Source organism: Schistocerca gregaria, chromosome 2 (genome assembly GCF_023897955.1).
Source record: "Schistocerca gregaria isolate iqSchGreg1 chromosome 2, iqSchGreg1.2, whole genome shotgun sequence".
Lineage (NCBI taxonomy): Eukaryota > Metazoa > Arthropoda > Insecta > Orthoptera > Acrididae > Schistocerca > Schistocerca gregaria.
In genome coordinates, this window is record NC_064921.1 from 393,611,702 (window position 1) to 393,639,519 (window position 27,818).

The following is a 27,818-nucleotide window of genomic DNA, read 5'->3' on the forward strand; positions in this document are numbered from 1 at the left end:
ATGTAGTCAGTGACAACTTGGGATTTTATCTGAATTTGATGTGGCAAGTTTACTGAGAACTATTTGTCCATGGACTCTGTTGCAAAAGACTTCGTAGCCATTCTAGTCATAAATGTCCATAAGGGAAGATGATGGGGAGCAAGAGTGGCACTTGCATCCCCTCATCCCCTGGAATCTGGAATTCAGAGTTTTTATTTGTTGGATGGTTCTCATGTATTTCTGCAAGTTAGTGGGCAACCATCAGTTATCTGTAATATAATAAGCCTTTTTTATAATGTATATAATTTAATTCTTGTGGCATGACACGTCTCTAAATTGACCAACACATTTATATAAAAAATAGCTGTTTTAGAATCTTACCCCATCTTCCCTACTCAAATAAGTTTCTGCAGATGCCCATGACTGTAGTGTCAGTTTATCCCACTAAAAATAGCAGAAATGTGGAGCCCAATGAAGCACTTCTTGTGCATGAGGCAACTAGCAATGCAGGACCTTTAAATAATGAGGCTCTCAAAAATAATTACACCACAGTCTGCCTTGACGATTTCATCTCTGTGGCGGATCTGATGAGTGGAATGTGATATGGGGCCCCACAGTGCCTGCACCCCCCCCCCCCCCCCTCCTCCAGAAGTGTCAGTGTGTAGTGTGTTCTCTTCAGCACTGCTACAGCCTTGCCGTTTGCCAGTGATATCTTAGTATGCTCTCATACACTTGCATACACAGCTTACTGGTAAGTGGTAATGATTTGCTATCCATTGACCAAATCTCCATCTGGATAAACCTAGCAGATCATGCATTGATTGAAAAGAAGCTATGGAAAATGATGCTCAGTGAGGCAAACCGTGTACTGTATATGCTGCCTGCTGTGTATGGTGATAGATTCCAGGAATGGGTGGAGCACATTATGACTCCATCACTTAGTGACATATGCCTTCATTGCAATCTTCAGGCCACTTACAAAGACATTGTGTTTCCTGGTGGAATGAGGTGTGCCAAAATGCTATAAGGGCAGGCCCAGATGCCAAAAAATTGAGAGGTTCGAAATCCCAATAGTAATATGCAGTGGAAAATCCAAGTATTTCCTAGGAGACATAGCCCACAGAATGGAGGAAGATTTTCCAGAATATAGTACTACTGCAGCTAGACTACAGCTATTCATTATTACAGAACTACTGTAGAAAGGAGCAGCTGTGACTTTTGTTCCTACAAGAAACTTTAAGTCTTGTCATATAGATATAGTAGCTGGATCTATTATTGTCTGTGGCTTATACTACTACCTTCTCTGTCGGCATACTAAAAGTGAAGGAGGGCAATATTCTGCTGGGTATCAGAACATGAGATGCATGATGACAGGTGCAGTGGATGAAGTTGTCTGTACAATTGTTATAAGTAAAGTGTTCCTATGTTCAATGACCTCACTGTTGAAGAAAATGACAATGTGTTTATGGATGGTAGAATAACTTAAAGTGAGGGACAAAAAGATGCAATCAGTGAAACTAACTAAACTGATATGATGGGGGACAGTTTTATGATACATGAATTCCTTCCCCAGCAACAGTGGTTAACAGCATGTGGTGCTCCTTTTTTTTTACTGCTCTTCATGAAATATATTTTGTATTTCATTTGCAGACAAGATGCCATCCTTTCAATTGGCTATAGACATGTCGTCTGATTGAGGTGATAATTGTGTGGAACACAAATGCATATTTGAGAAATAAGTTTGTGTACTCTTATTTTATTGTTTTCTTTTAATTAATAATTATTTTATTTGTGCATTTAGCTTTTTTATGACAGGCAGCACTTAGATGGGCTGATCATTCAATTTCTATGTATTCCTTAGTTTTGTCTTAATAGGCTCAGTACCTATGATCTTATATTCTATGGATAAACTTATTATACTTAATTTATTGTGGGAGGTAAATGAAATTTTACAGTAGGAAGTAATTGAGGAAAGATATGTAGGTACTAATTTCTTTTTTTTATAGAATCTGCCAGAATAACACACGCACACACACACACACACACACACACACACACACACACACACACACACACATCCAAGTTACAATGTAATAAACAACAAATAACTTTTTTGTTACAAAAGCTTACAGTACAAGCAAGTGGAATTAGAGTTGTTTCAAATGTTTTTCATTTGATGTATGTAATCTTGAGAAAAAAGAGATGATCTGTAGAAAATGAATGACATAAGAAACAACAAATAAGAATAAGGAATATTTATTAACTGAAGACTCACCTTATAATATTATAGTCCTGGCCACTGTCAAAGGTGAAAAGCAAGTGAATGATTAAAGGTTGAATTTAAATAACCTTACTTTAAGATTTGGTGTTTCTTACCAAAAGATCCATGAATAGTACGTGAAAGTGGAAATGATGCAAAACTACACATAACTTCTTAGTTAGATCTAAAATAATCCCATGGATGATGTGAACCTGTTAACATTACAGTTGTTGTTGTGATGGTGATTGTGTGGGTGGGTAGGCAGTGAGTGGCGGTTGTGTATAGTTGAAGGGCCACTCTTAACAAGCAAATAAGGGCATAAAGTTTAACAGGGTATTGCTCAGAAACTTTTTTCTCTAGTGCCCCTTCCATGTTTACTTTGCTAGTGAAGTATTTATCAATCCAAAATAATTAAAGATTAATTTTCAATGTGACATCTCCCAAAGCACTTGCGATGTATTGTCAGTACTGCTTAGTGTTCGATAATTTCCACTGGTAGTATTTTGTATGAGTTGATTTGCAGCTGTGAGTGAAAGTGGTGCAGTGCATGCCATTATAAAGTTGTTTGCTACTGGAGCCAGCTTGTGCTTCAGCAAAGCAATTCTGCCTTATGATTATCAAGAAATTGTTGAACACTTTGGATGCTGTTACCTACAGTTTATTTGAGGTTATTCTCTGTGTTAATATACTATTTCATTTGGCCTGTCTTCAGAGAACAAGTCACAAGTTTGTTAGATGTTGGCATTAGTGGGCTATTCATTTTTACTTCAACATCCAGAAAACCAGTGATGCATTGCATTAATCTAATTTATAAAATGTGAAACTTCACTTACCTGCAAAAGTTGTGGAGCATTGTCTCAACTGGAATGACTGATTACACACAATCTTGGAGCCTTTCTCAGTATGTTGCCACTCAGTGTTACTGAATACAAAAAAAGGTCCAACAGTGGAATGTAAACAGCAGTAATATAATGAAACTGAAGAGGCAGCAGCTTAATTACTAATTCATTCATTTAAATCTACGTGGTATCAGCTGGAATAGCATACTGCATCAATCTTAGGCTTTCTCAGTGTCTTTTCAGCACAGATGTGTGGATACTGTTATAAAAATTATAGCTGTGTCTGTTTAAAAGCCATCCAACATGGGGCACTTCAGGGTCTGACAACAAAGTATTGTTATTTAATTACATCCATGAATCATACTAGTCCAAAAATACTGAAATGGATTTATCTTGCAGTAAATCTGGATATAATTTCTCAACAAAATGTGGTTTCTGTTGTTTGGCAGAGAGAACATTTTTAAGGATAATTGGAGATGTAAGGCCATTTTGATGAGAGAATTACATAAGTTTCTTTGTGATCATGTCGTTTGTGTTAGCAACCTTCTTTTCTAAACTTGAAGTTGACTGTCTTCCTGATTTTGGGTTATCAGCCATAATGCGCATAGTTAGCCACTTTAACTTACAACTCCCAAGAGCTCAGCATTTGTTTGCCGTGTACAGTCTTGGCGACTCCTGGTTCCTGAGCTGGAGACTGGTAACTGCTGCCAATCCTCCGTTACTGTAAGCTCCGGGCACACTTCAGCGATCACTGTGTGATGCGGCAGTGAAATCTTATATGTTTTGGAGAACAGAGGCCTTGGCTTCACTTCCTGGACCACGAGGAAGGTACACACATTTAAAAAAACCACCTGAAAGTGTGGGTCAATGTTTGTTTCTCTAGCACCTTATGTGATCCCTATGGAGCAGACTCGTCAAATAACTACTTCTGAAAGGACGGGTGGACTGTCAGGTAGTACCTACACCCACTCATCAAAGAGAGCTTGGTTGGTCAGTTCTCCCAAGTAGTAGTCTCAGAATCATAGTAAGAGGGCATTAGTGTACCATAAAACATTCATTGCTATCAAGAGAACAGGGGAGCCTCTGAAAAGGTCTCCCTTTCCTATATTCATAAGGCATTGGAGGCTATTGCTGGGTCCCTAAAAAGTATCAAATGACTTTGTAATGCAACACTTCCAGTTGAAATGGTAATTCAGACCAAGTATCTGTGCTTCTGGAATGTAAGGCCTGAGGTGAATACCCAGTTGAAGCTGACTTGCTTAATACCCATAAGTTTTGTAAATGTGTGGTTATCTGCTCTGATATAATGGAGATGACCCTGCGGAGTTATGTGAGGAATGGAAAAATATGGGGGTCACAGAACTACAGAACTATGTGAGGAGTGTCAGTGGCACATTGACAAAATCTGCATCATTTATCTAACATTAAGCACTCCAGAATTAACTGAACACATCTCTGCAGGCTATATCCATCTTCAGATTCGCCTGTTTGTTCCTAACCCAGTGCGATGCTTCAAATGTCAAAGATTTGGCCATAACAATGTGGGATGTAATAGGTGGGCTACATGTAGAAACTTTTGAGGGTCAGCTCATGAATCAGGCAATTCTAGTTCACGTCCTCTGAAATGTATAAACTGCTTCGGGATCTCACAGTATGGAGCAGAAAGTGTGAGGTTTACAACGAGAAAAGGAAAATTCAGGAGTTAAAAGTTATGAGAAGTGTACTCTATGGTGAAGTTAAAAAATCCTTCAAAACTATGCAACCTCCAGTTTTTGCTACTTGTTTTGCATTGCCCCTTAAGAAGCCAATTACGAAGTCTGATGCCTCCACACAAACTCAGACCAAAGATTCTACAAACACATGCACCTGTCAGCATACTTGTGGGGAAATGTTACACCTGAACCAGAAATCATTTGAAAACTGTCAACCTAAGCCACATACCACTGTCCACCATCAGAAGCCTATGTCATCCCCTGAACCCAAGCAACCAAGTAAAGAAAAACTCCTTAAGATAGTTCAAAGTTGAAGAAAATGACACTGAAACCTTTGGATTTGTGAGCTCTCTCCCTCTCAGATGGGGACTTTACTCTTGAGGATATGGATTTCGAATTGGAGGAACTAGAGCCGGGCACCGGCTAACGTTCCTCCTGACCTCCCCCTAAATCACCGCCTCCAAGGAACAAAAATCAAGACTAACCATCGCTTATCAGTGGTTCCCACAGGGACTTCCATGTTGCAGTGGAATTTGAATGCATACGGATTACATTTGGAACAATTACAACTCCCGGTCCAGGAGCAACTGTTCTGCTTACAAGAAACTCATTTTAAAGTCACCAACACATCTGCATTAAGGGGTTATCACACCTACAGGAAGGACGATATTACTGGAGACAGCGCAAAGGTGGAGTGGCTGTTTTCACTGATGACAGATGCTACTCCTTTTCTGTCCCTCTTACCATGGCCACAAAAGCAATTGCTGGGAAAAATCGAGCACCATTTAACATCACAATGTGTTCTTTATGCCTTCCATCTCGCAATCCTATGGATGCAGACATACTCACAGAACTCTTCCTGGCACTTACACACCCATTCCTCCTTGTGGGGTACTTCAACACACACACACTGTGCTGAGCGGCTTGGCTATCACTTGCTCCAGGGGTCGAATTATCAAGCCTCTCATTCATTCACAGAATATCTGCCTCTACAGGGTGTTTTTCAGCCATTGATCTTTGTTTTTGCGCCCTAGCTGTTGCAGACTTGGTTCAGTGGGAAGTGGCTACAGATTTACATTCTAGTGACCACTTCCCATTGTGAATCTGTCTGCCAACTCAGACAGTGGTCGACAGGAGACCACTAAGGTGGATGATTCAAAGGGCAGATTGGTTGCTGTATGGTCAACAGGCTATTTTTGAACAAAAGGATTGTGCATAGGAGACAGTGACCCATATCACTTGTGAGATCTAACAGGCTGCCACAGAGTCCACCCCCAACCTAGCAACCACATCAGATAGCAGCCTGTGCCTTGGTGGCATGATGACCTCCAATTGGCAATCAGGGCCAGACAAACCACTCTACGGGACGTTAAATGACATTCAACTACAGAAAACCTTTGAGGCATCAGATCTGCAAGAGCACATGTGAGGCGAATGATAAGACTGGAAGAGGGATTCCTGGAAGGAATTCATGACTTCCATTAATTGGTCCACTTCCACTGTGCAGGTTTGGGAATCAAAAAGGCGGATTTCAGACAAGAGCAGTACACTTCCCACTATGGCCTTGTCAAGAAATGGGGTCTTGGTGGACATGCCTAAAGACATGGCTCAAGTTGAAGCTGAACATTTTTTTACAGTCACTTTTGTTCCGTAGGACTGCAGAGATGAGCGAGCTCCATTTCTTCTCGCACAATGAGAAATTCTACAATCTTCCATTGTCCATGTGGGATTTGGAATCAGCTCTGCCCATGGCCAGACACACTGTTCCAGGACCTAATGAAATTCATTTTGCCATGCTCCATCATCTATGCCCTGAAGCAAAAGGACAGCAAGTCTCCTTTCTGTCAGATCTGGTTTGAAGGAGAGTACCCCGTGACTTGGAAGGAGGCAATATTAATTCTATTAGGGAAACCACGCAAGGACCATAACACACTTAATAGTAACTAGAGTGTAGCCCTTACCAGTTGTATAGGTAAGACTCTTGAATGCATGGTCAACCACAACCTCTTCTGGCTGCTTGAATCATGAAGTCACCTGAGCTGCTCCCAGTGTTGTTTCAGATGCTACCATTCCACCCTTGACAATTTAACTCTACTGGAAACGGTGGTACACGAGCCATCCTTATGCCAAAACCATTTGGTTTGTGTGATTGTTGACCTCAAAAAGCATATGACACCACTTGGAGGTACAACATTCTTCACCATGGGGACTACATGGATGTCTGCCACTTCTTATTCAATCCTTCCTGGAGGACAGGCACTTTGGATATCATGTTGCTGATTCCTTTTCTGACTGCTGTGTTCAAGAGAATGGAGTTCCCCAAGACAGTGTACTCAGTGTTACATTGTTTGCCATTGCTATTAGTGGCATTTCCTCCACAGTCAGAACCTCTGTCAAATGCTCTTTGTTTGCGGATGGCTTCGCAGTTTTCTACTCTTCCTCCAATATTACAGTGATGACAAGGCAGCTACAGCTGACCATCAGGAGGCAGGAAACCTGGGCGAAGAACACTAGATTACGATTCTCAACAGAAAAGACGACTTGTCAATTTTAACCATGCATGTCGAAGTTTTGACCAACCATTGTCCACAAAGGAGGACAATATTTTATGTTTTAAGGAAACTGTGTGCTTTCTGGGTTTATTATATTACTTGAAATTAACTTGGCTCCCACACAGGAAAGATCTACAAAGAAAAGGCTTCCAGTCATTGAATATTTTGAAATGCCTTAGTGGAAAAGCATGGGAAACAGACAGGTCTCGCCATTTGCAGTTTTATAGGGCACTTGTTCAGTCACTTTTAGGTTATGGGAGCATGGTCCATGGATCAGCCTGTATTTCCTACCTCAAGATGTTAGACGCTGTCCACCATGAAGGCATTTAGATATCAACTGGAGCCTTTTGAACCAGCCCAGTTCAGAGGCTGGTGAACCACCACTTTGGATTTGGCGGCATATCCTTTATGCTTGTCAGCACTGAAAAACTCGGCGACATCTCAGTCATTGGCATTTAGTGCAGTGGTCCAACCCAGCTTTGAATGGCTTTTCAGGAATTGACTCCATGCGACCAAGCCATCAGGATACATGCTACTGACTGTCTCAAGGACCTGGATCTACCAGACCTCCGAATACACAGCCAGGGACGGAGTGCTTTGCGCCTTGTTGTCTTCAGAGGCCAAAAGTGATTTTAAACTGGACATGGTACGAGAAAACTTGTACTGCAGATTACATTTTTACAAATTTATTTTCTTCCGTTTTAAGTATGGACCACAGTTTTTTCATTGGTGGATCCCAGCAAGAGAATGTCCTTGGTTGTCCCACTGTTTTCCATGATAGGGTTTTCAAAGTACATCTTCTGGAACAGTTTACAAATTAGTATTTCGAGTTGTGTGGCATTTTGATGGCATTGGAGAGGATTCACAGACATCACCGTGCAAAGTTTCTTGTCTATTCCTACTCGCTTAATGCAGTAAAAGCACTTCGTCAAATGCATTGATTCAGTTCATCCATGACTGCTTACAGCAGTTTCAACACCATGGCAATGAGGTGATTTTTTTTGCTGGGTACGTGGCCATATCGGGATACAGGGAATTGACATGCTCGCCAAAGGTGCCGAGGCGGCACCCATCCTGATGCAACCCATCATCTCATTTTCTGACAAACTCATCATGCCTCAGTGGGAGACTGAATGTTTGAAGGTTACAGAAAACTAACTGTGGTCACTCAAATCAACTACACAGGCATGACGGACATTGTCAGCCTCACCACTGGAAGAAGGTTCTTCTTACCAGGCTGTGCATTGTGCATTGGACATAGCCCTTTAACACATGGCTTCCTCCTCTGGTGGGAGGATCCACCACTCTGCGAGGCTTGTAGTGTGCTGCTTTCAGTTCAGCATATTTTGGCAACACGTGTCTTATATACTGATATCAGGGCAGCACTCAGTTTTGATGGAGATCTGCCCACCATCCTCACCAATACTGATTCTAGTGTTACGAGAGTGGTGACATTTTATGAACTGTCAGGCCACATTCCTAAATTGGTGGGGAAGGGAGGCAGACTTCAATACATTAAAAACTGCTCCACATGCGGGGACAGCCTTCGGCTCCACCATTGAGATTGGCATGGTGCTAATGACTATGATTGTTGAGTGCCCCTCACCTAAAATCGTCATTGCCATCGACATTGATGTCGACATCGACATCATCATCACATCATCATTGTCATCATTGTCATCATCATCATCATCATCATCATCATCATCATCATCATCATCTTACAGCATTCTAGTACCTTTGAAATAATACTGCACATCAATAAAGTCTACTTCACGTCTGTGTTAAAGAAGGAAAAGATACATATTATATGTAATCCTACTGTATTGAGAAGGGAAACTTATTTTTATTTCAGTAACATCAGACAAAATACACAATAATTATGATAATTCAATATTAAGGTTAACCATACATAACAGATTTACATTGACTAACTTACTTTATCAACAGCAATCAATATTCCAATCTTTTAAGGGTCGTGTATTAATGTAATAAAATGACAATGGAATCATATAGTCCACATGAAGGAGACCATCAAAAATTACTGCCAGTAATAAATTATTGCCAGTAATATATTAACAGTCTAAGAATAGTTCATATCTACAGCAGATGAAAATGTAAAAGTAACATATAATCACTAACAAAAAGTAAATAATAGCTCATAAACAGCAGAAATATGCTTTGTTTAAAAACGTACAGATATAGTTCACTATAAAAATTCTTCTAATTCCACTTCAGGTTAAAAAGGCAGTACTGAAAACAATTGTTGCACTGGCATATAAGGGACATCTTAATGGAGAAACTGGAATGGAATTTATTGAATATATTGTTAGGAACAGCCGTTCATCTTCCACTGATGTAAGTATTGTGACTGCTAATTTATACTGTTTTTCATACCTGTAGTTTTTGGCCATACTGAAGCTTTGTGATGTATTAATCTCTGCAGCAGGCTGCAAATTACACAGATTCAGAAAATGTTTTGGAAGATCTCTCGCATACATGTGCCAGTACATTGTATCTGCTTACTACAACTGTGTCTGAAGTGGAAGGAACTCTTTGGCCACTTCTGATGAAGTGCTATTTATTGAGTGAATACACTACAGCTTGTACTCCAATTGCTCGTTGCCTTGCTCATTTGTCTTCCAAGGAGTGCTGCGAGAAGATGTTGTCTGGAGGAATGGGGAATGAACACAGTAAGTGGAGAAAGTTATAAATAATGAAATATCCTTTTAATTAAAAATAATGCTTGCTTCTGTTGTTGCGTGTTGTTGTATAGTTATTACATTTCTGCTGTTGAATTTGAAAAGATTTAGTATCACATATTTGAGATGGAATTTATGTGATGGTATTCCTGTAATTCCTCTCCCCCCTCCCCCAAAACCTTGCTTCCAAATCTTTTGAAAGGACATTCCATTACATATTGACTTGCAATTTGTCACAACTTACTTTATGAATGGTTCACAGTGTCCTTCCATGGAGAGTTCATTTTAGAATGCAGCCATTTCTTAAAACTTGAAGTGGAAAGGTAATGTAATCACTTGAGGTTTGATCTTTGTGGTAGGGGTGCTATGACACAGCTCAAATTCAGAATTTTTCAGAAATGCTTCTGTTTAGCACCGCTTTTATGCTACAAGAGGGAGAATAAGATCCACTTCTGCCAGATTCATTCAAAAACATTTGCAAGATGACTTAAGCATACCAATACATACGTTTTCAAAGATCCCAGGTTTGAGTCCTGGTCTGGCACATAGTTGTATTTTGCTAGGAAGTTTCAAATCAGTCTATTCTCTGTTGGAGATTGAAAAGTCGTTCCCAGTTCAGTCTGTAATTGTACACTCAACTCTAAGTACAAATTGAAATATTCGCTATGCAAAAATTCTGATGATGCTGTGAATCTGGAACAGAGGGAATGAGTTGCTTGGTAGAAGTTTGTGCCTTATTTTGAATCTCATTGAATTAGTGACTTTATTGGAATGAGGTATCTTCCATAACGCATGCTCCATATGTGCTTTGTGGGACATACGTTGGTTGATGACTGTAATATTTTGATTTGGGGGAGTGGAGGAAAGGACATACACCAGGGTCTCTCTTGGACTTGATGCCATTATGGAATGTGACATCAAAACTGTGGATTGTGTAAATGTTATTAAGTGTCGATGTCACAGTTTTTGGGTTTTGGTACAGCATTGTTCTTGCCAGAATCTTCTGATCTGACATTTTGGCCTTCTTGTTACAGTCTTCCAGGAACTCTGTGTGCACTGTGCCATAAACTGCTGATTTTTAATGTCTACTATACATTTAAATGCAGCTGTTTTGCATTTCAAATGTGGACCAACATCTTCTTAGATGTGTTACATTTTCGGATGCTCAGTGTACATACAAAATCTACAAAGTATTTGGTATTTCACATGTATGACAGAGGCCTTATATTGTGCCTACTAAAACATGAGCTGCACAGAACTTGGTTATGTTGTGAGTTCTGTTAGTGTTCCTTAGAGGAAAAAATAAATTCTGGATAATTTTTTAATTTGTGATGATATAAATTCAAATATTCTACAGAAAAACAATACAGCTCTAAACTTGGAAAGATATTTGTGAATGTCAGTGTGTAGGTAGTAATGATTGACTCTGAATACAGCCAGGAAAGACAAAGTGGTGAATGCTATTTGGCTTCCCCCCCTAGTGGCTGAGGTTTTTTGTATGTAATTTACAAACGAAGGAACCTAAGCCGTTGCAGTGCTACTTCCTCCTTTTGTACAAACTCTAACCTTCAGGCTGTCATCTCCCAAGTGGCTACAGATCTTTTGAGGGTACTGGTATAGTGAGCTTAGGACCTTGAGCCATTGCAGTACTCCTTCCCTTCCTATGATGTAATACTATTCTGTGCCTGCATCTTCACTTTGACTTGGTCTCTGGCATGACTTCCATATTGACAATTTGGCCTTTATATCAGTCACTGACTGAGGTTACTTACTTAAACACTTTTACATTTTTATTAAACTTTTTCAGCTAACGTATGATTGGCCCCCAGAAGCAGGTTTGGCTTTAAATTTTTTCAAAATTTTCTGGTAGTGTGGGCCATGCAAGGAATGTCGCTCATAGTGGTGCTCATTGCACCAAAGTTACATTCTGCCATAAGCACTTTGTGTGCCCAAAACCTAATGCAGTAGCCAACGCAACATTGACACATGAGCTTTATGGACCATGGGACAGGTTATTCATCCTCTCGTTCTGATCCACAATCAAATAACCCCAAACCGGAGTTAGGACTCTGCAAGGAGAACAATGGTAAAAAGAAGAAAGGGAACAAAGAAAAACTGATGGTGCAGATGAACATAATGGCTTCAGTTGCACCAGACCCCCCACCCCTTCCCCCTTTAATGGCCCCTCTCACCACAGACAATGAAATTGTGCGTCCCTACACAACAAATAGCTCAGTCAGAGACTGAATGTGACCCATCTTCTTGCCTCTTTGTCACTACTCCTGGCTACCGCTACAACGATGGTGCATTGAAATGTAATGGTCATTTTCACCACCTAATGGAACTCTGACGTTTCCTTTCCTTTTAAGCAGAAATATTTATAGTCCTTCAGGAACTTCCCTGAAACACATCTGACACAATCACTGTACCTGTTTCATAGAGTTGACTCTGAAAGGTGCATCAGGTGATAGGCACATTGCAGCTTCAGTACATTTTTAGTGATCATGTTTCATTCAATACATCATTAGTGACTTTGGCTATTCACATACATACAGCTATGGATTTTACTCTGTGTAATGCCATCTACCTCCAAACAGGGTTCTGACATGTCAGGAGATAGCTGACTTTAAACAGGAGCAATCTCCATACCCTTTACTACTCTTGGAAAATTTCATTGCCCGCAACCCACTGTGGGACGGTGATATTACATAGAGTTGATGTACCCTAATGGTACAATTAATCACAAAAATGACTTGTATTTACTAAAAAGTGTCATACGTATTCTTGTGTGTATATGAGCTACATGTGCAAACAATAATTTGGTTTGCAAAGCACTTAGGTAATAAAGTAAAAAAAGTTTCCACAAATATTGTGTATGCCTATGCTGTGGATTATCTGTTAAAGAGTAGAGTTGTCACATTTGAAATTATGATAAATTATGCAATTTCATAATTAGTGGTGTAACTGATTAATGAAGAGTGTGGTGCGGCCCAAACAATTTAGGGCAATAAAAATGTAGTGTCAAACATTGGAATTAAACAGATATACTAGCACAAAAGACTATAACTGCTTTGGGTTTTTCTGAATTATAATTGTGATTCCTTAAGTTGTATTCATCATTCGGATTTGCTGCTCTTGCATTTGGCCATGCTTGCAGATACAGATTACTGGATATGAAGTTTGCCTGTTATGGAAAACACTCCTTTCTTTTCTATAGACCCAAAAATGTTTTGGGACCTTTGTGCTATTCTCAGTGAGTAGTTTTTTATTTTTTATTAAAATCTCAATTTTACGTTGTAGGGAAACCTAACTATACTTCTGTCATCAACACATTGACAGTTAGCTCCTAAATAATGAAGTTGTGTGGGATATGGTCTGAATATAATTTTTACAGATTTAGGTGCACACCACATACAGGGCGAATCACCTAAAATTTGCACTGCAAATATTACGGAAGCGGAAAGTGCTATTGAAGCGTGGTTTTCGCAGAATGGATTGGTAGTCAGGGGCTCGTATTGTTAGCCAATAAACAGATTATAATAATACTTAGAAAGCGTAATTTTCTGCAAACATACATTTTTTGAATGGAACAGTGCCCATTGACATTAACAAACTAAAATAAGGTTAAATTAGAATGTCAGTGGTGTAGTTGCAGGAATCTAGTGTGTGTCATTTATGATATATCATATTTTTAAAACTTTGAATACACAGTCCAAGCTGTAGGTCATAACTTGACTATGGCATTAGTCTGTTCATAAAAAGCTGACATGCTCATGGTGTATCGAAAATGTAGGAAGAATACAGTTTGTTCTTGTATGGTGTATGTGGCAAGATATCCCAACAGCTGTTAACAATATTGGCAATTATTTATCAACCTCTTCAGCAAACTTTGTGAAAGTGGTAGTGTGACACCTAGACAATATAACAGGAGGAGACAAGTGATGACAGGAATTAATGTTCTTGCTGTCTTTGATGTTGATCTGTACATTAGCTCCCATGCAATCGCATGGGAAAGGGGCATGAGTGAGGCAAGTGTCCTATGCATTCTCCATTGACATAGGTTTCATCCCTGTCACATCTTTCTCCCTCAAGAACTGCATGGAAATGATTATGAGAATCATATTAATTTCTGTACATGGGCACTAAGACATGATATTCCAGAAGTATACGCAACAGGCCATTTCACCTACACATCCTAATGGCAGTCCATCTGCAGCAACAGACTGTATTACAGCGTGCTCAGTGTGTAAGTGCTCACTGAACCTGTATGAGCTACATGTCAGTGTCCTTTTATAGTATTTGGGGAGAGAACAGATAAAAACATTGGTAGCCTACATCCATCGGCACTCAGCAGAAAACTCAGATGACGTATCAGTAATGTACAAAACTATATATTGAACAGTTCATAGTCTGACAGGAATACTTAAAATCAAGACTGTAAGTGCTGCAACTTCAAATTCCATGATTAGCAGTGAAGTTCTCTCTCCAAACAACCTATAAGCTTACATATCCAGGTCCATAATAAACATCAGTGCAAGGGATAAGTTGCAAATCGACACTTCTGTGCCTGAGGAGAAGATACTAGTAGTAACTGAGTGTGACATGGCATTAATGTTGGTAAGGAGATTTTATAAGAGGGCCACACAAGGTGATGCAGACAGTAAGTCTCGACCAGCACACAAAGTTATGTTTGTATTACAACGGAGTCTGTGCTATGTTAAAATACACAGAGCAGGTTGCCTAACAAAGCCTTACATTTCCCTGGACTACCAAGCTACAGATGTTTGCATTGTAGACACAGTAGCAAGCAATGTAATAGCCAAACATGAGGCAATCACAGGGCTGGTACACACAGCATTAATGTATGTCCAGAAGGAGCAGTTCCTGTTATGTGTCCACCACTACTAAGGAGCTCATAATTACATGGATAAAACATGCCATTAGTACTTAACACAAGAAGAAGTTAAACATAGATTGGCTTACAATAATTTCAGTTATCAAGGAGCCTGTGCATCATCCAAAAATAGGCAATATGCAAACATGACAGCAGTGCAACCAGTCAACATGCAGTATTTCCTCCATTACCAGTACCTGTGGCTGTCTGCCACCTCACTATGTTCAGCAAGTGCAGCTCCCTCCAGCAGTCTGGCAGGTGTTCACACTGCAATACACACATACAGGACAAACCACCTTGGAATCTTACCTGAATTTACTGGCTGTATACAGGCTACCCAAAGCTCCTGTCAGATACTGGTACTACATCTCTATTACAACAGTTCGGCTGTACACATGTTGTGGTGGGGTGGCTTCAAAGCCCACCACAGAACATGTTGGTGCAAGTACGATGATTGCAATGACGGGCTATTAATGACAATCCTAGAAGACAAAAACCTAGTGTTCCCCTATAGGAATAACCTCACATCATTACATACAAGCAAGAGGCCTCAACTTCATATAGCAGAGAGACTAAGCAACAGAAGGCCTGTTTGGTTAATTGCTTTGTTTGACAGTCTTTTTGTTGTGCCTATCTGCGACTCAGGATCTTCGCTGTATGGTGAGTAGCAACTATCCTTTTTGTAATGTTGTCATTATTCCATCCTGGAGTTTCCATTGTTCACAGTGAATCATGTGGCACTACCAACCACCTGGAAAGTAAAAGTAGACAGTTTAGGTTCCAATTACCTACCACTTACTCTGATTTTACATATTATGGTGGAAGAACCATGCTGGTTCTACACTGCACAGAGATGGCAAATTGAGAAAGCTGAGTAGAATAAATATGTTGACAGATCAAAAATGAGCCTTCCACAATTACACACATCTGAAGATCCTAGTCCCCTACTATTCCAAAGTAACACGGTGCATTACTATGGCCATAGGGGCAATTTCTCAACAGGAGCTAATTTGCATTGCAAACAGAGCCTATCCTATCGGTGCAGAGACAAATGTCAGAGAGCCATCAACAAACATAGTGAAGCACTGAAGGAATAAGAGAGATAGTACCCAACAAAAGTACACCAGCCTGCAAAAAATACAGTTGGAAACCAAGGAGTTTTTGAAAAATAAGAAGAGGATGAGTGTGAAAAAATCCCTCCTACTCTTTAACTAAGGACACTACAACATCAAGTGTGTGGAAGAAGATGAAGAGTTGGAAGAGACCGTTGATGCCTCACCGTAACAATTCCCTATCTGGAACAGATGCTACTAAATGAGTTCCTCCATTACACAGCTGCCTATCACAGAGCATCCAAACACCTGATGATAGTCACTCTCTCAGTGGTTGAGCTGCAGAGGGCGTTCCCCTTTGTTAAAAATGCTGCTCCCAGCCCAGATAATATCTACTCTACAATTTGCGATCATTTCTGTCATATGAGGGACAATGATAGTACTCTGTATGTAAAATAAATGTGGTATGAACATATTGAGCTCATGGAGATAGGCAGAGTGATACCTATGCTCAAACCAGGGAAGAATTCTGATTCACTAGCATCGTACCGATCAATAACATTACTACAACCTCTCTAAAAAGTGCCAGAAGGAACAGTCAATTTCTGATTAGAGTGGTGTTTTAAATACTGTGACCTATTTCCTAGTTATCAGGTGCATTCTGACAAAGGGGAAAGGAACTGAAGATGTGAATTACCCTGTAGATGCACTGTATCTGGCGGCGAAGCTCTGAGTGCAGCTGCTTAAACAGATGCTCTGGCCATTCAGTCACATGCAGTGAGGTCATGTCATTTCTGCATCCTCTTGTGAGATACATGCGTGACACCACACCTCAGGGAATGGCAAGCGAAGGAAGAGTTCGCTCGCTTTCACCGTGCTGGTGGGAGATTCAGCAGAGCAGGATGCAGTCTGCAGGGGGACAATCGACAAATATGCCATGAATAGCACAATCCTCTCCCCCCCCCCCCCCCTAAAAATTGCACACTATCATCGCATAGTGAGGGTGCAGGCAGTCGGGCATTGATGAAATGGAGCCCTGTGCCCTGCTGCTGCTGCTGTAGGGGTTGACTGTGATGTGATGACAAATGGCGCCAGTCAACCCATCTTGCGAACCACTGGGAACATCTGCCAAGAAACCAGAATTCCATGCAGTGGCCCAGGTGGATGCAGCATTGGCACTGCTAAGGACGCAGAAGACTACAGCTGACGCAGGCGCGATGCCCACGACGACTATAACAGCAAACAGTGTTGGGTGCAGCGGCGTGGCTGGGGAGATGAGCAGCAGCAATCTGTATACCAGTTGTTGGAAGACCCATGCACCTGGACATAGGTGGCAAGGACTGCTCAGAAATGCAGCAGGTTGAGTTGCAGGCAGCATGTGTGAAAAATGAACACCTACTGCAGGATCATTATAATCACAGAAACGAAATTGGTTTTGGTGCCATTGATGGGTGTCCGATGTGCCGTGCATGGTATGAGTACAGCTAGACATCTGAGTGAATACACTGATTCGCAGTTGTGAGGCTTGTTAGAGGTACATTAAGACTTCATCCTTCATGCGAACTTCATTGCGGAGGTAGCATTAGAAACAGAACAGCGAGGGTGAAGAGATGCAGCAGGCTGCAGTGGCGACAGCCCGGTAATAGTTCTGCTTGTGAAACAATCATGAGCAGGCATAGTGCAACAGGTGCTCAGAAACAAGAAGAAATCATTTTCTCTCTAATGTGGAGCATGAAATATTGCCATCTCTTTCTTGAAAGTGTGAATGAAACATTCAGTATCGTTGTTAGGTTGAGGAGAGAATGATGTCAAATTACATTTTATTGGGAAAAAATGTTGAAATTTCAGTGAAGAAAATTGTGGACCATTGTCTGAAACAGTTGTTTGTGACAAACCTCCTAAGCAATAGACATAAGTGAATCCTTTAATAGTGCTAGCACTAGTAGTTGAATGCATTGAAATAACAAGAATATTTGCTATATGCATTGACAATAATGAACCATCTTGTGACCCAAAATAGATCAGCAAAATCAGTATAATACATTGCCAAAGACCATCAGGTGAAAGCCAGTTGAAAAATTCTTGGTGCAGTGCTGCCTGATTATTTGTGCGTGCATGGTAGTGGGTGATAATATTTACTGTTTCTTTATCTAGCCCGAGCCAAATGCAATCCTGCCATGCTAATGCTAGCGCTTAGTTCTAACGATTCCCCAGTGTCCTCTCTACCGCAGTTTCAAAACATTGTTGCAAATATGATGGAATCAGGACTAGTGTTTGTTCTTTAGGAGAATGCAATAAAATTATATCGTTCTGAAGAGAGACGCTTTTGCATTGTACATGGTATTTGCGACTATTGTGTCTGCAACTGATTTTGGCTTATGCAGCCAATCCAACTAAATGTAGTACTTGAGCAATCGTAGCAACTGATCATGTTCAGTAGTCTGTGTGATTCATTAAGAATCGATGGGAGAAGCTTGCTGTGCTTGCAAATCAGAATGATTAATTTGGAGACAAGAAACCTCAGATGTGTCAAAACCTGGATCATTTCCCTTAGGTAAGGGAGGCAGTTTGTACATTGAGGTGTATGATGAAAAAATTTCATTTTGGTAACTGGAAAGAAGTAGCGATAAACATTGCAATTTCTGAACTGTACGATCCATTACATCTTTTGCTAGATGAGAATGAGCAGTCAGGGGCTCATGACTAGTCACAAGATAAAATTTTTGACTCTCAGATACTAGTGAAATTATGGGAGACCATGAATTACGGCTAAAGCTTCCTTTTCCAGCTAACAGTAATCAACTGAGACCTTGTTAAATGTCTCAGATACAAATGCTACGTGGCATTCTATGGCGCCCACCTTGTGATATAAAAGTGCCCCTATTCCATGTGCTGATGCATCAGATGCAAGCGCTGCTAGGTTTTCCAGATAGAAGGGCACAATATATGCAAGATTAAGAAATATATCTTTCAATTTTTGAAAAATGTATTTGCATTCTCCAACCATTTAAACAGAATATTTTTTTATGCCAGTGACAATGCAGAGGAGTGGCTATTTGTGCTGCTTTTAGAACACATTTGGTATAGTATGTCAGTTTGCAAGACCAGCTTGGAGGCCTTGTATGTTTATACGAGAAGATAATCTCTGTATGGCCTTAAAATGCTTAGCTGAGGGACAGCTATGTTTCAATCCATAATACCCGAATATTCAGTTACTGTATTAAAAAATGAACCTTTTTGGAAATTACACTTGAATCCTGCATCAGATAATACTTGAAAAAGAGATTCCAATTTTTTAAGATTTATTCCAGTATTTGTCCAGATACAATGATGTCATCCAAATAATTTGAATAGCACAGGACCCTTGAGGTAACTTGTAATTGATGCAAGCAGATGTGCATGTTAAGCACCACAAATTTCTCATCCAGGACAAGTTCAAGATAAGCTTCAGCTAAATCAGTTTCGGAAAAGAATCGTCCATCTGGCAGACAATCCATAAGCTCATCAACACACTGAAGCAGGAAGAAATCTAGCACTGTTTGAGCATTAATTGTAGCTTTACGTTCTACACAAATTGTGACCTTCCTGTTCAATTTTCTTGTGATCACAAGAGGAGATGCCCATTGACTACTGTGGCAGGGCTACACAGAAAGGCATGATAGAAGACTAACAATGGGAATAAGAGGATACAAGAAGACATGAAGGCAAGAAGTACATAAGTAATTCATCGATTGGTATCCTATTCCACAAAATTTCATATAAATTCAGTGCCTAGGCATCTCGCCTCTCTAACAGCCAGACAGAGATTTAACCACAGATGTCTCAATAAACATGTCCACAGGTTGTACATCATAGAGACATCATTTTTGCTCTTGTGGAGAATAATTATCAGATCATGTTGTCATTGGGTGCCCCAGGCTGCCTGGAAGTGCTACAATGCTTCTACAACAACTTGTGAAGCTTGGTCATCTGTTCCTTCTAACTCCGATTTTCTATAATAGATGTACATTTTATGTATTAGCTGGCTGTATGGTTGGAGCTAAAAGGCCCATAAGTTTAATTAAAAATGTACAGTGTGGAGTCTGTGTTCTCATGGGTCCTATATTTGGATGAATTTTATATTTAATAAAGATTTTCAACCATGAATGTTGACAAATGCCAGGTACAAGGTGCCATCAGGAAGGCACCAGCCTGGACTTGTGTCATGGCTTTGTTTCCCACTGTGATGACGTGTTATCCAGTACTACTGATCCATAACTTTTCATCCATCTCCAAAATTATAAATTCGTAATAAACTGATAATTGTGTAGGGTCATAGTCTTTTTGAGACTTTCCTTTGTTGCTCGGCTGATGTGGGTACCACATACTTGGCAACCTAAAAGGAAATACCAGTTTACATTCTTTACATTCTACTGCTACAGTTACACCTAATGTGATGGGGACTGCTCCATTCCCTTGTCTGTACAAAGCACTAATCTTATGCTAATTGGATTACAGGTGTCTAGCATATGGCTCCGCAGCCCCTTCGACATTACAGCTATTGGATCCAATTCACCACCGCAGGATCCAGCTTGCAATTGGTGCCTTTTGAAGTAAGGCACGTGGACAGCCTTCTGGTAGATGCTGGAATTGCTCTTTTACAGATCAGCTGTCGCCAATCACTACTAAGTTATTAAAGTGTCTGCAACTACCTTAAAGACCCAAATCATGATATCCTCTTCCTTGATTATGGGATTTGCATCCCATCAGGGTGACCCAAGACTTCAGCATTTGATATGGAGTCTCTTCACTCTGATCTTTGCCACTGTCCATGGAATGCTCTCGATAAGTTACCTTAACAAACCACTCCCCTCTTCCTGCAGCCCCCCCCCCCCCCCCCCCAATTCCTACACACCTCTGATGCGTACCTCATCCGAAGATGTATCTGGATTGTTCCATTGGACTAAAGGAAATGATGCACCCCTCTGCATTTAGGCATTTGTTTCTCAGTTCATGGCAAATTTCTTGGCTTTACTGGCAACTGTACTGACGGCTCATAGGTCCACGATCACATCGCCTATGCTTCACACATTTCAAGGCGCATGAACACTACTATCTACATTCTGATTGTAGCATTTTTATAGCAGAATTAGTGGTGATTATCCAAGCTCTTCATTGTACTTGCACCCTCAAAAGTGTTGAATAGGGACTGGGTGGGCTGCGAGTTGGGTGTGCAAGTTGACCTGCTGCAGACTATACCCAGGTGGGGGGAATGCCTCCTGCTGCTTCAGTCCAGCACACCTCTCTTACATCACTGTAGTTCCTTAACTTTTATATTTCCTTCCATTTGCATTGCTTTCAGTCTCAGATGACACTATAGAGATCAAATTGGCTGTTGATCCTTTTCTTCTTCTGTAAACCTTCAGGTTTGGTTTTAAAGGGAAAAAGGGATTGATGGTCTTAGTGTTTAGTGTCTTTTCACCTCCCCAGAAATTCATTCATTCACTTTTCATCGTATACTAGTACTCACGTCAAACACTGCCACAGTTCAGGCAGTACAGGAATATCCATTTGGAGAAACAGGTTACTAAACAAAAATTCATTCAAAATTAAGAAAAGTGTAATTGAAATTTAAAAAATCTCATTTATTTCATTTCTTAAAACAGTCTAATGAATATAAACATTGTGTCCCAAGTGAGTGATGATTCCTAGACTGATTCTTTGCGTAAATTTGTAAATTACTTTAATTTGGAATGAAAGTGTAAAACAAATGTTAATAATATTTTTTAGAGGAGAGGTATTGATATCTAACAGTAAAATAGTATTCTGGATACAAATTGTCTGCTCTTAGGGGCCTACACTGTTTAACATGTTATTGGAGAAGATGGGACACACACACATTTGCAGATATTTTGTCTTTCTCTACTGCATGTCTCTTTTTGCTACTTTTGGTGATATGATCATTAGTGGCAGCCCAGTGTGAGCTGTAGGGTAAGTTGGTCAGTGCTTCCAGCCTTCTGTAACTGTAATCTTTGGGCATGTTTAAATGTCTCTTGTCAACTATGATGGTAGAATGCCATGGGTCTCATAAAGTGAGGAGCTCGGCATGGTACAAATCCTTGTCTGTATGTATTAAAACAAACTCTCAACCTCAAGGTGTGATGCACGCTGACAGAAAGGATGGCTATTGAGGCAAAACAGTGACTCAGTCACTAGTGGGCAAACTCTGTGGGGGGGGGGGGGGGGGGGGGGGGAGGGAGACAGGTGTACTAGAGTTGGATGAGGCTTACCCAGGCAAGTAAGGCTGTGCCTGTATTGATATTTGTTTCCGTAGTGATTCGTGGAAATGAAATGGGGTTTTTGCTCAAGGTGTTATGCATCCTTGATATACAAGGGGTGTTCAGAAAGTAATACAACACATTTTTTTGTCAACCCAAAGTCAGTTGAAAAGATGTGGAATTTGTTGTTGGACAGCATGGAATATTCCCACTTCAGTCCCTGTAGCTTCCTGAAGTTCTGATGGCAGCGGCACTATACATAGCCTTCAAAATGGTATCTGTAACAGAGGTGCATTTCAAGCAAAGAACTGTGATTGAATTTCTTTTGGTGGAAAACCAGAGCATTGCAGATATTCATAGGTGTTTGTAGAATGTCTGCAGAGCCCTGGCAGTAAAGAAGAGCACAATGAGTCATTGGCTGAGGCATGTGTCATCATCACAACAAGGTCACTCAAACCTGTCCAATGTCCCACATGCCTGCTGGCCACACACAGCTGTGCTGCCCCCACGAAATTGAAGAAACAACATCGAACATGTTCGTTCCCACAAAAATGCAAATGAATTTCTCATTTTCTGTGACAGCGGAAGGCCTCACAAGTCTCAGTGCCCAAGAGCAGCTTACAAAACTTCATTGGTCTGTTCTTCTTCATTCACTCTACAGCCCGCATCTCACTCCTTCTGACTTCATCTGTTTGGCCAAATGAAGGATACACTCTGTGGGAAGCAGTATATGGATGATGGAGAGGCTATTGATGGAGCAAGACGTTGGCTTCCACGTCGACCAGTAGAGTGGTATTGTGCGAGCATATAGGCCATCCTATTAAGTTCAGGTAAGGCCATCACACTGAATGGAGATTATGGATAAAAAGAGTAGGATATTGTAGCGTAAAGAGTGGGGAGTAATATGATGTATTGGAATCTTGAATAAAATCAATCTAATTTCATTAAAATATGTGTTGCATTACTTATTGAATGCCCCGTAGTTGATAAATGACATTTTTATTTGTTTATGCAAAGACAAGCTGCTTGCTTTTTATATATTATTTAATTTACTAGGCCTGTATTGAGCGTGTGCTCAACAACAGCTGTCTTATATTTTACTTTTAAGCTTTTGTAGAAGTTGTATGGTAACATGAGAATGTGCCAAGAAGCATGTGAAATTAACAGAATAACTGAAACATGAGGCAAATTGTGCTTTATAATGTCATTGACACATTTTCTTCAGATGTCAAATATGTCACTGATATTATAAAAAGCACAGTCTGCCTCATTTATAGTAATATGAGAAAGTGCCAGAAAGAATTTAAAATTAACAGAACATCTGAAAGAACTTCTATGAAGGCTTAAAAATAAAAATGAGACAGGCTATGATGATCATAGGCTTGGTACTCGCCTGGTAAATTACAAAAAATTAAAAGGCAGGCACTCTTGTCTTTATGTACAAATAAAAATTTCAGTTATCAATGAAATGTATCTTATTGTTCATACTAATCTCTTGATGGAAAGGATGGACCTTCAGGGAGTATTAACATTCAGCCAACAGATAGAGCTCTCATGGAAGTCCTGGGGAAATACATCATAAGAATTGCAGTAAAGAAAAAAAACAAGGTACAAATTTACCAAAAGTCATTCATAGTAGTTAAGGGAGAGGAGGAATTGTTTAAAAAACCAAGGATCTCCTCTTTCTACAAAGCTTTAGAAGCTGTTGTTGGTTCTTTGAAAGGAGTAAAATGAGTTTGAACAGCAATTACAAAAGCGTCTAAATGTTCATCATAAAAAAGGTGACTATCTTACAGTTACTTAATTGCATAAAACCGCAAATTTCAGCTAGGCATTTAGCCACATCACATGATAGAATGGAAACTGAGTGTAAAGAATTAGGATGAATTATCAGAGGTAACGAACATTATGAAAACCATTTTGAAAAAAGTAAATGAGCCACTAGAAGAAACTGCAGCTTCTGTTTTCACATTTAACTTCTGCATACCACACACAACTGGGTTTATCTGTTTCAAACCCTTTGAGATGTTTTAAATGCCTTAAGTTTGGGCATACAATTCTAGATTGTAACAGTAAGGCCCTGTGTAGCAGATGTGGATCAAAGCTGTATCATGGGGTCCCGGGTTCGATTGACAGCTTGGTCGGGGATTTTCTCCATCTGGCGGTTGGGTGTTTGTGTTGTCCTCATCATCATTCAGGAAGTGGCAAGATTGGAACTAGAAAGATTGGGAACTTATAAGGGCACTGATGACCTCGATATCGAGTGTCCCACAATCATCATCATCATCGTCGTTGAGAAGGCACTGATGTGTTTATGATTAAAAAAAAGGGGGGGGGGGCAGAGCACTCAGGATCTGAAGATGATGAGGAGAATCTGATAAAATGAAGCTAGGAAAGCCTGCAAGATTATGCATCCTTCAGTATTCACCACATCCTGTGCATGTCCCTCCATTATTGAGGTATGTGTTGTATTGTACGATCAGCTTTGAATACCAGTCTCATAGAAATCTGTCAACTGAACATAACTTTCAATAATTGAAACATTCTGTGTCAATTACATAAAGCACAGCCCTGCATAGGGTTGGCAATCCTCCAGCCAGGCGACTAGTGTGAGTTTTGGTGTTCTGGTAAAGATAAGTCAGTTTAGATTATAACAACATTTAGTTTAGTACTGATTACGTGGTAAATGTGTGTATTAGCGTGTTTTTTCAGTGCACCATTAAAGGTTTCATTTTTCATACAGTTCTGCATCTATATCTACATCCATACTCCGCAAGCCACCTGACGGTGTGTGGCGGAGGATACCCTGAGTACCTCTATCAGTTTTCCCTTCTATTCCAGTCTCGTATTGTTCGTGGAAGGAAGGATTGTCGGAATGCTTCTGTGTGGGCTCTAATCTCTCTGATATTATCCTCGTGGTCTCTTCGCAAGATAGACATAGGAGGCAGCAATATACTGCTTGACTCTTTGGTGAAGGTATGTTCTTGAAACTTCAACAAAAGCCCATACCGAGCTACTGAGCGTCTCTCCTGCAGAGTCTTCCACTGGAGTTTATCTATCATCTCCGTAATGCTTTCGCGATTACTAAATGATCCCGTAACGAAGCGCGGTGCTCTCTGTTGGATCCTCTCTCTCTCTCCTATCAACCCTATCTGGTACGCATCCCACACTGCTGAGCAGTATTCAAGTAGTGGGTGAACAAATGTACTGTAACCTACTTCCTTTGTTTTCGGATTGCCTTTCCTGAGGATTCTTCCAATGAATCTGCCTGGCATCTGCTTTACCGACGATCAACTTTATATGATCATTTCATTTTAAATCACTCCTAATGCGTACTCCCAGATAATTTATGGAATTAACTGCTTCCAGTTGCTGATCTGCTATTTTGTAGCTAAATGATAAGGGATCTATCTTTCTGTATATTCGCAGCACATTACACTTGTCTACATTGAGATTCAATTGCCATTCCCTGCACCATGCGTCAATTCACTGCAGATCCTCCTGCATTTCAGTACAATTTTCCATTGTTACAACCTCTCGATACACCACAGCATCATCTGCAAAAAGCCTCAGTGAACTTCCGATGTCATCCACCAGGTCATTTATGTATATTGTGAGTAGCAACGGTCCTATGACACTCTCCTGCGGCACACCTGAAATTACTCTTACTTCGGAAGACTTCTCTCCATTGAGAATGACATGCTGCGTTCTGTTATCAGTTGGTTTATAGTCGTATTTTCTGTTTACATTTTATCACAGCAAATCTATAGAATTTCATTTAATTGTTCTTTGCTCTCTCCAGCAATTTAACTGTAGTATACATCTTCATTATTTAACTCACATTTCCAGAAAGTAGCATAAAGTTTAAGTTGTTGTTTCAGAAACTTTACACTATTGTTTTTGTTTACATACAGTTGCATATAGGCCAGATTTGTGAAATGATGTTTTTGTGTTTATCTGTAACTTAACTGACTTATTCTTAATAAACTATTACATTTAACATGAGTGAAAAGTGCTTGGCTTGCCATAGAGTTGTTAGGTCCGGGCTGCTGTGGTTTTTTCCATGTGGGTGACTGTAGTGGTATGGGAGTAGGGGAGCTGGTAGCTGTGGCTGAGCAGTTCTAGGCGCTTAAGTCCAGAACCATGCAGCTGCTACGGTCATAGGTTTGAATCGTGCCTTGGGCATGGATGTGTGTGATGTCCTTAGGTTAGTTAGGTTTAAGTACTTCTACGTCTGGGGGACTGATGACTTCAGATGTTAAGTGCCATAGTGCCTAGAGCCTTTTTTTTAGCAGGGGAAGTAAATGAGACTCATCAGTGTTTTTGTAGGATATGTAGTAGAGATAGGAAGATGCTAGAACAGGAGGGGAAAATTACTACCCTTCAGGCTGAGATAGACTAAGCCAGATGAGATCTTGACAGGTTAAGGACGAAGAACGGTAAGGAGAGGTGGGAAGTGGCAACAGGGAACAGGAAGAACAGGCCTAGATCTTTGTCTATGAACTTCGTGGTGAATGTAGAAAATAGATTTGACCTGTTGTTCAGTTAGAAGCTGGTGAGCCTCAAGCAGTGGCAAGCAGGGCACAACAAACTTTCAGCAGCAGGTTGAAAAGTAAAGCAGTAAATAAAAAGGAAGTGTTGTTTTTAGGTAGTTCCTGTGGAAGAGGTGTTGACAAACTTTGCAGGATGAACTTGGATAAGAATACCTACCCAATTTTTTTAAACCTAGTGGTTGTCTGAAGCAGCTGACAGAGGATTTAGGCTCACTTTGCAAAGATTTCATTAAGGAAGACACCATGGTTATAGTGGTTGGGCCAATTAATAATATTGACAGAGATCCTGGGTATATTATAGAGTGTGACCTTGCCAAGGTTGCATCAGCATCAAAGCATACCAGTGTTGAGTTCGTGTCTGTTCCTGGGCGCTATGACCAACCTCATTTGAACTCTTCAGTCAGGAGAGTTAATTTGGAGTTGGAACAGCTGCTTATGTTGGGTACAGGGTCACACATTGGTGTGGTTCCTGTTGATTCCCGTAACATTTGAGATTATGCTAGGCATGGCCTTCACCTCAAGAGGAAAGGGAACGGTAAACTGGCTGGGAAAATAGCAGGAAAGTTAAAGGGGGTAGGCACTGTCATGAGTGATAAAATACCAGTGGTTATAGGGTTCAGAAAATATCCTTTTTTAGGGTAGGGAGGACAGAAAGAAACCAACTTTTAAGAGAGGTTAGGATTTGAGACAAACCTTCAGTTTGAGAAAGAAACCAAAAAACCTAATTCTAGCTTATTACATCAGCATAAACAGCTGTTGGTTAAGAATTTTCAACAATCAGCATAAATTTCAACTCTACCCAATTTTAACTCAGTCAATGTGAAATGTCAGCTATCTTTATTGTATCAAAATATTTGAGGACTGAGAAAAAAATTAATGAACTAATTACCTGCATAGATGAATTAGGGTCCTCAAAACCAGCTGACATAATCTGCCTCTCTGAACATTATGTGATCACTGGTATAGAACTTTTAAGTGTTAACAGGATTTAGGTTAGCATCTCACTTTTGTAGAGCAG

General features: G+C 40.3%; 1 protein-coding gene across 5 annotated transcripts in view; it reads left to right on the top strand.

Moving 5' to 3' along the window:
• LOC126321992 (maestro heat-like repeat-containing protein family member 1) overlaps positions 1 to 27,818 on the top strand; it is a 262,008-nt gene that overhangs the window by 63,799 nt on the left and 170,391 nt on the right. For all 5 annotated transcript variants that reach the window (XR_007558737.1, XM_049994248.1, XM_049994247.1 and 2 more), the window contains 2 exons: positions 9,581 to 9,700; positions 9,789 to 10,035. Coding sequence is in view for 4 of the 5 variants with exons in the window: in XM_049994248.1 (XP_049850205.1) it covers positions 9,581 to 9,700; positions 9,789 to 10,035 (367 nt within the window). In the remaining variant the exon portion in view is untranslated. The remainder of the gene's footprint in view (positions 1 to 9,580; positions 9,701 to 9,788; positions 10,036 to 27,818) is intronic.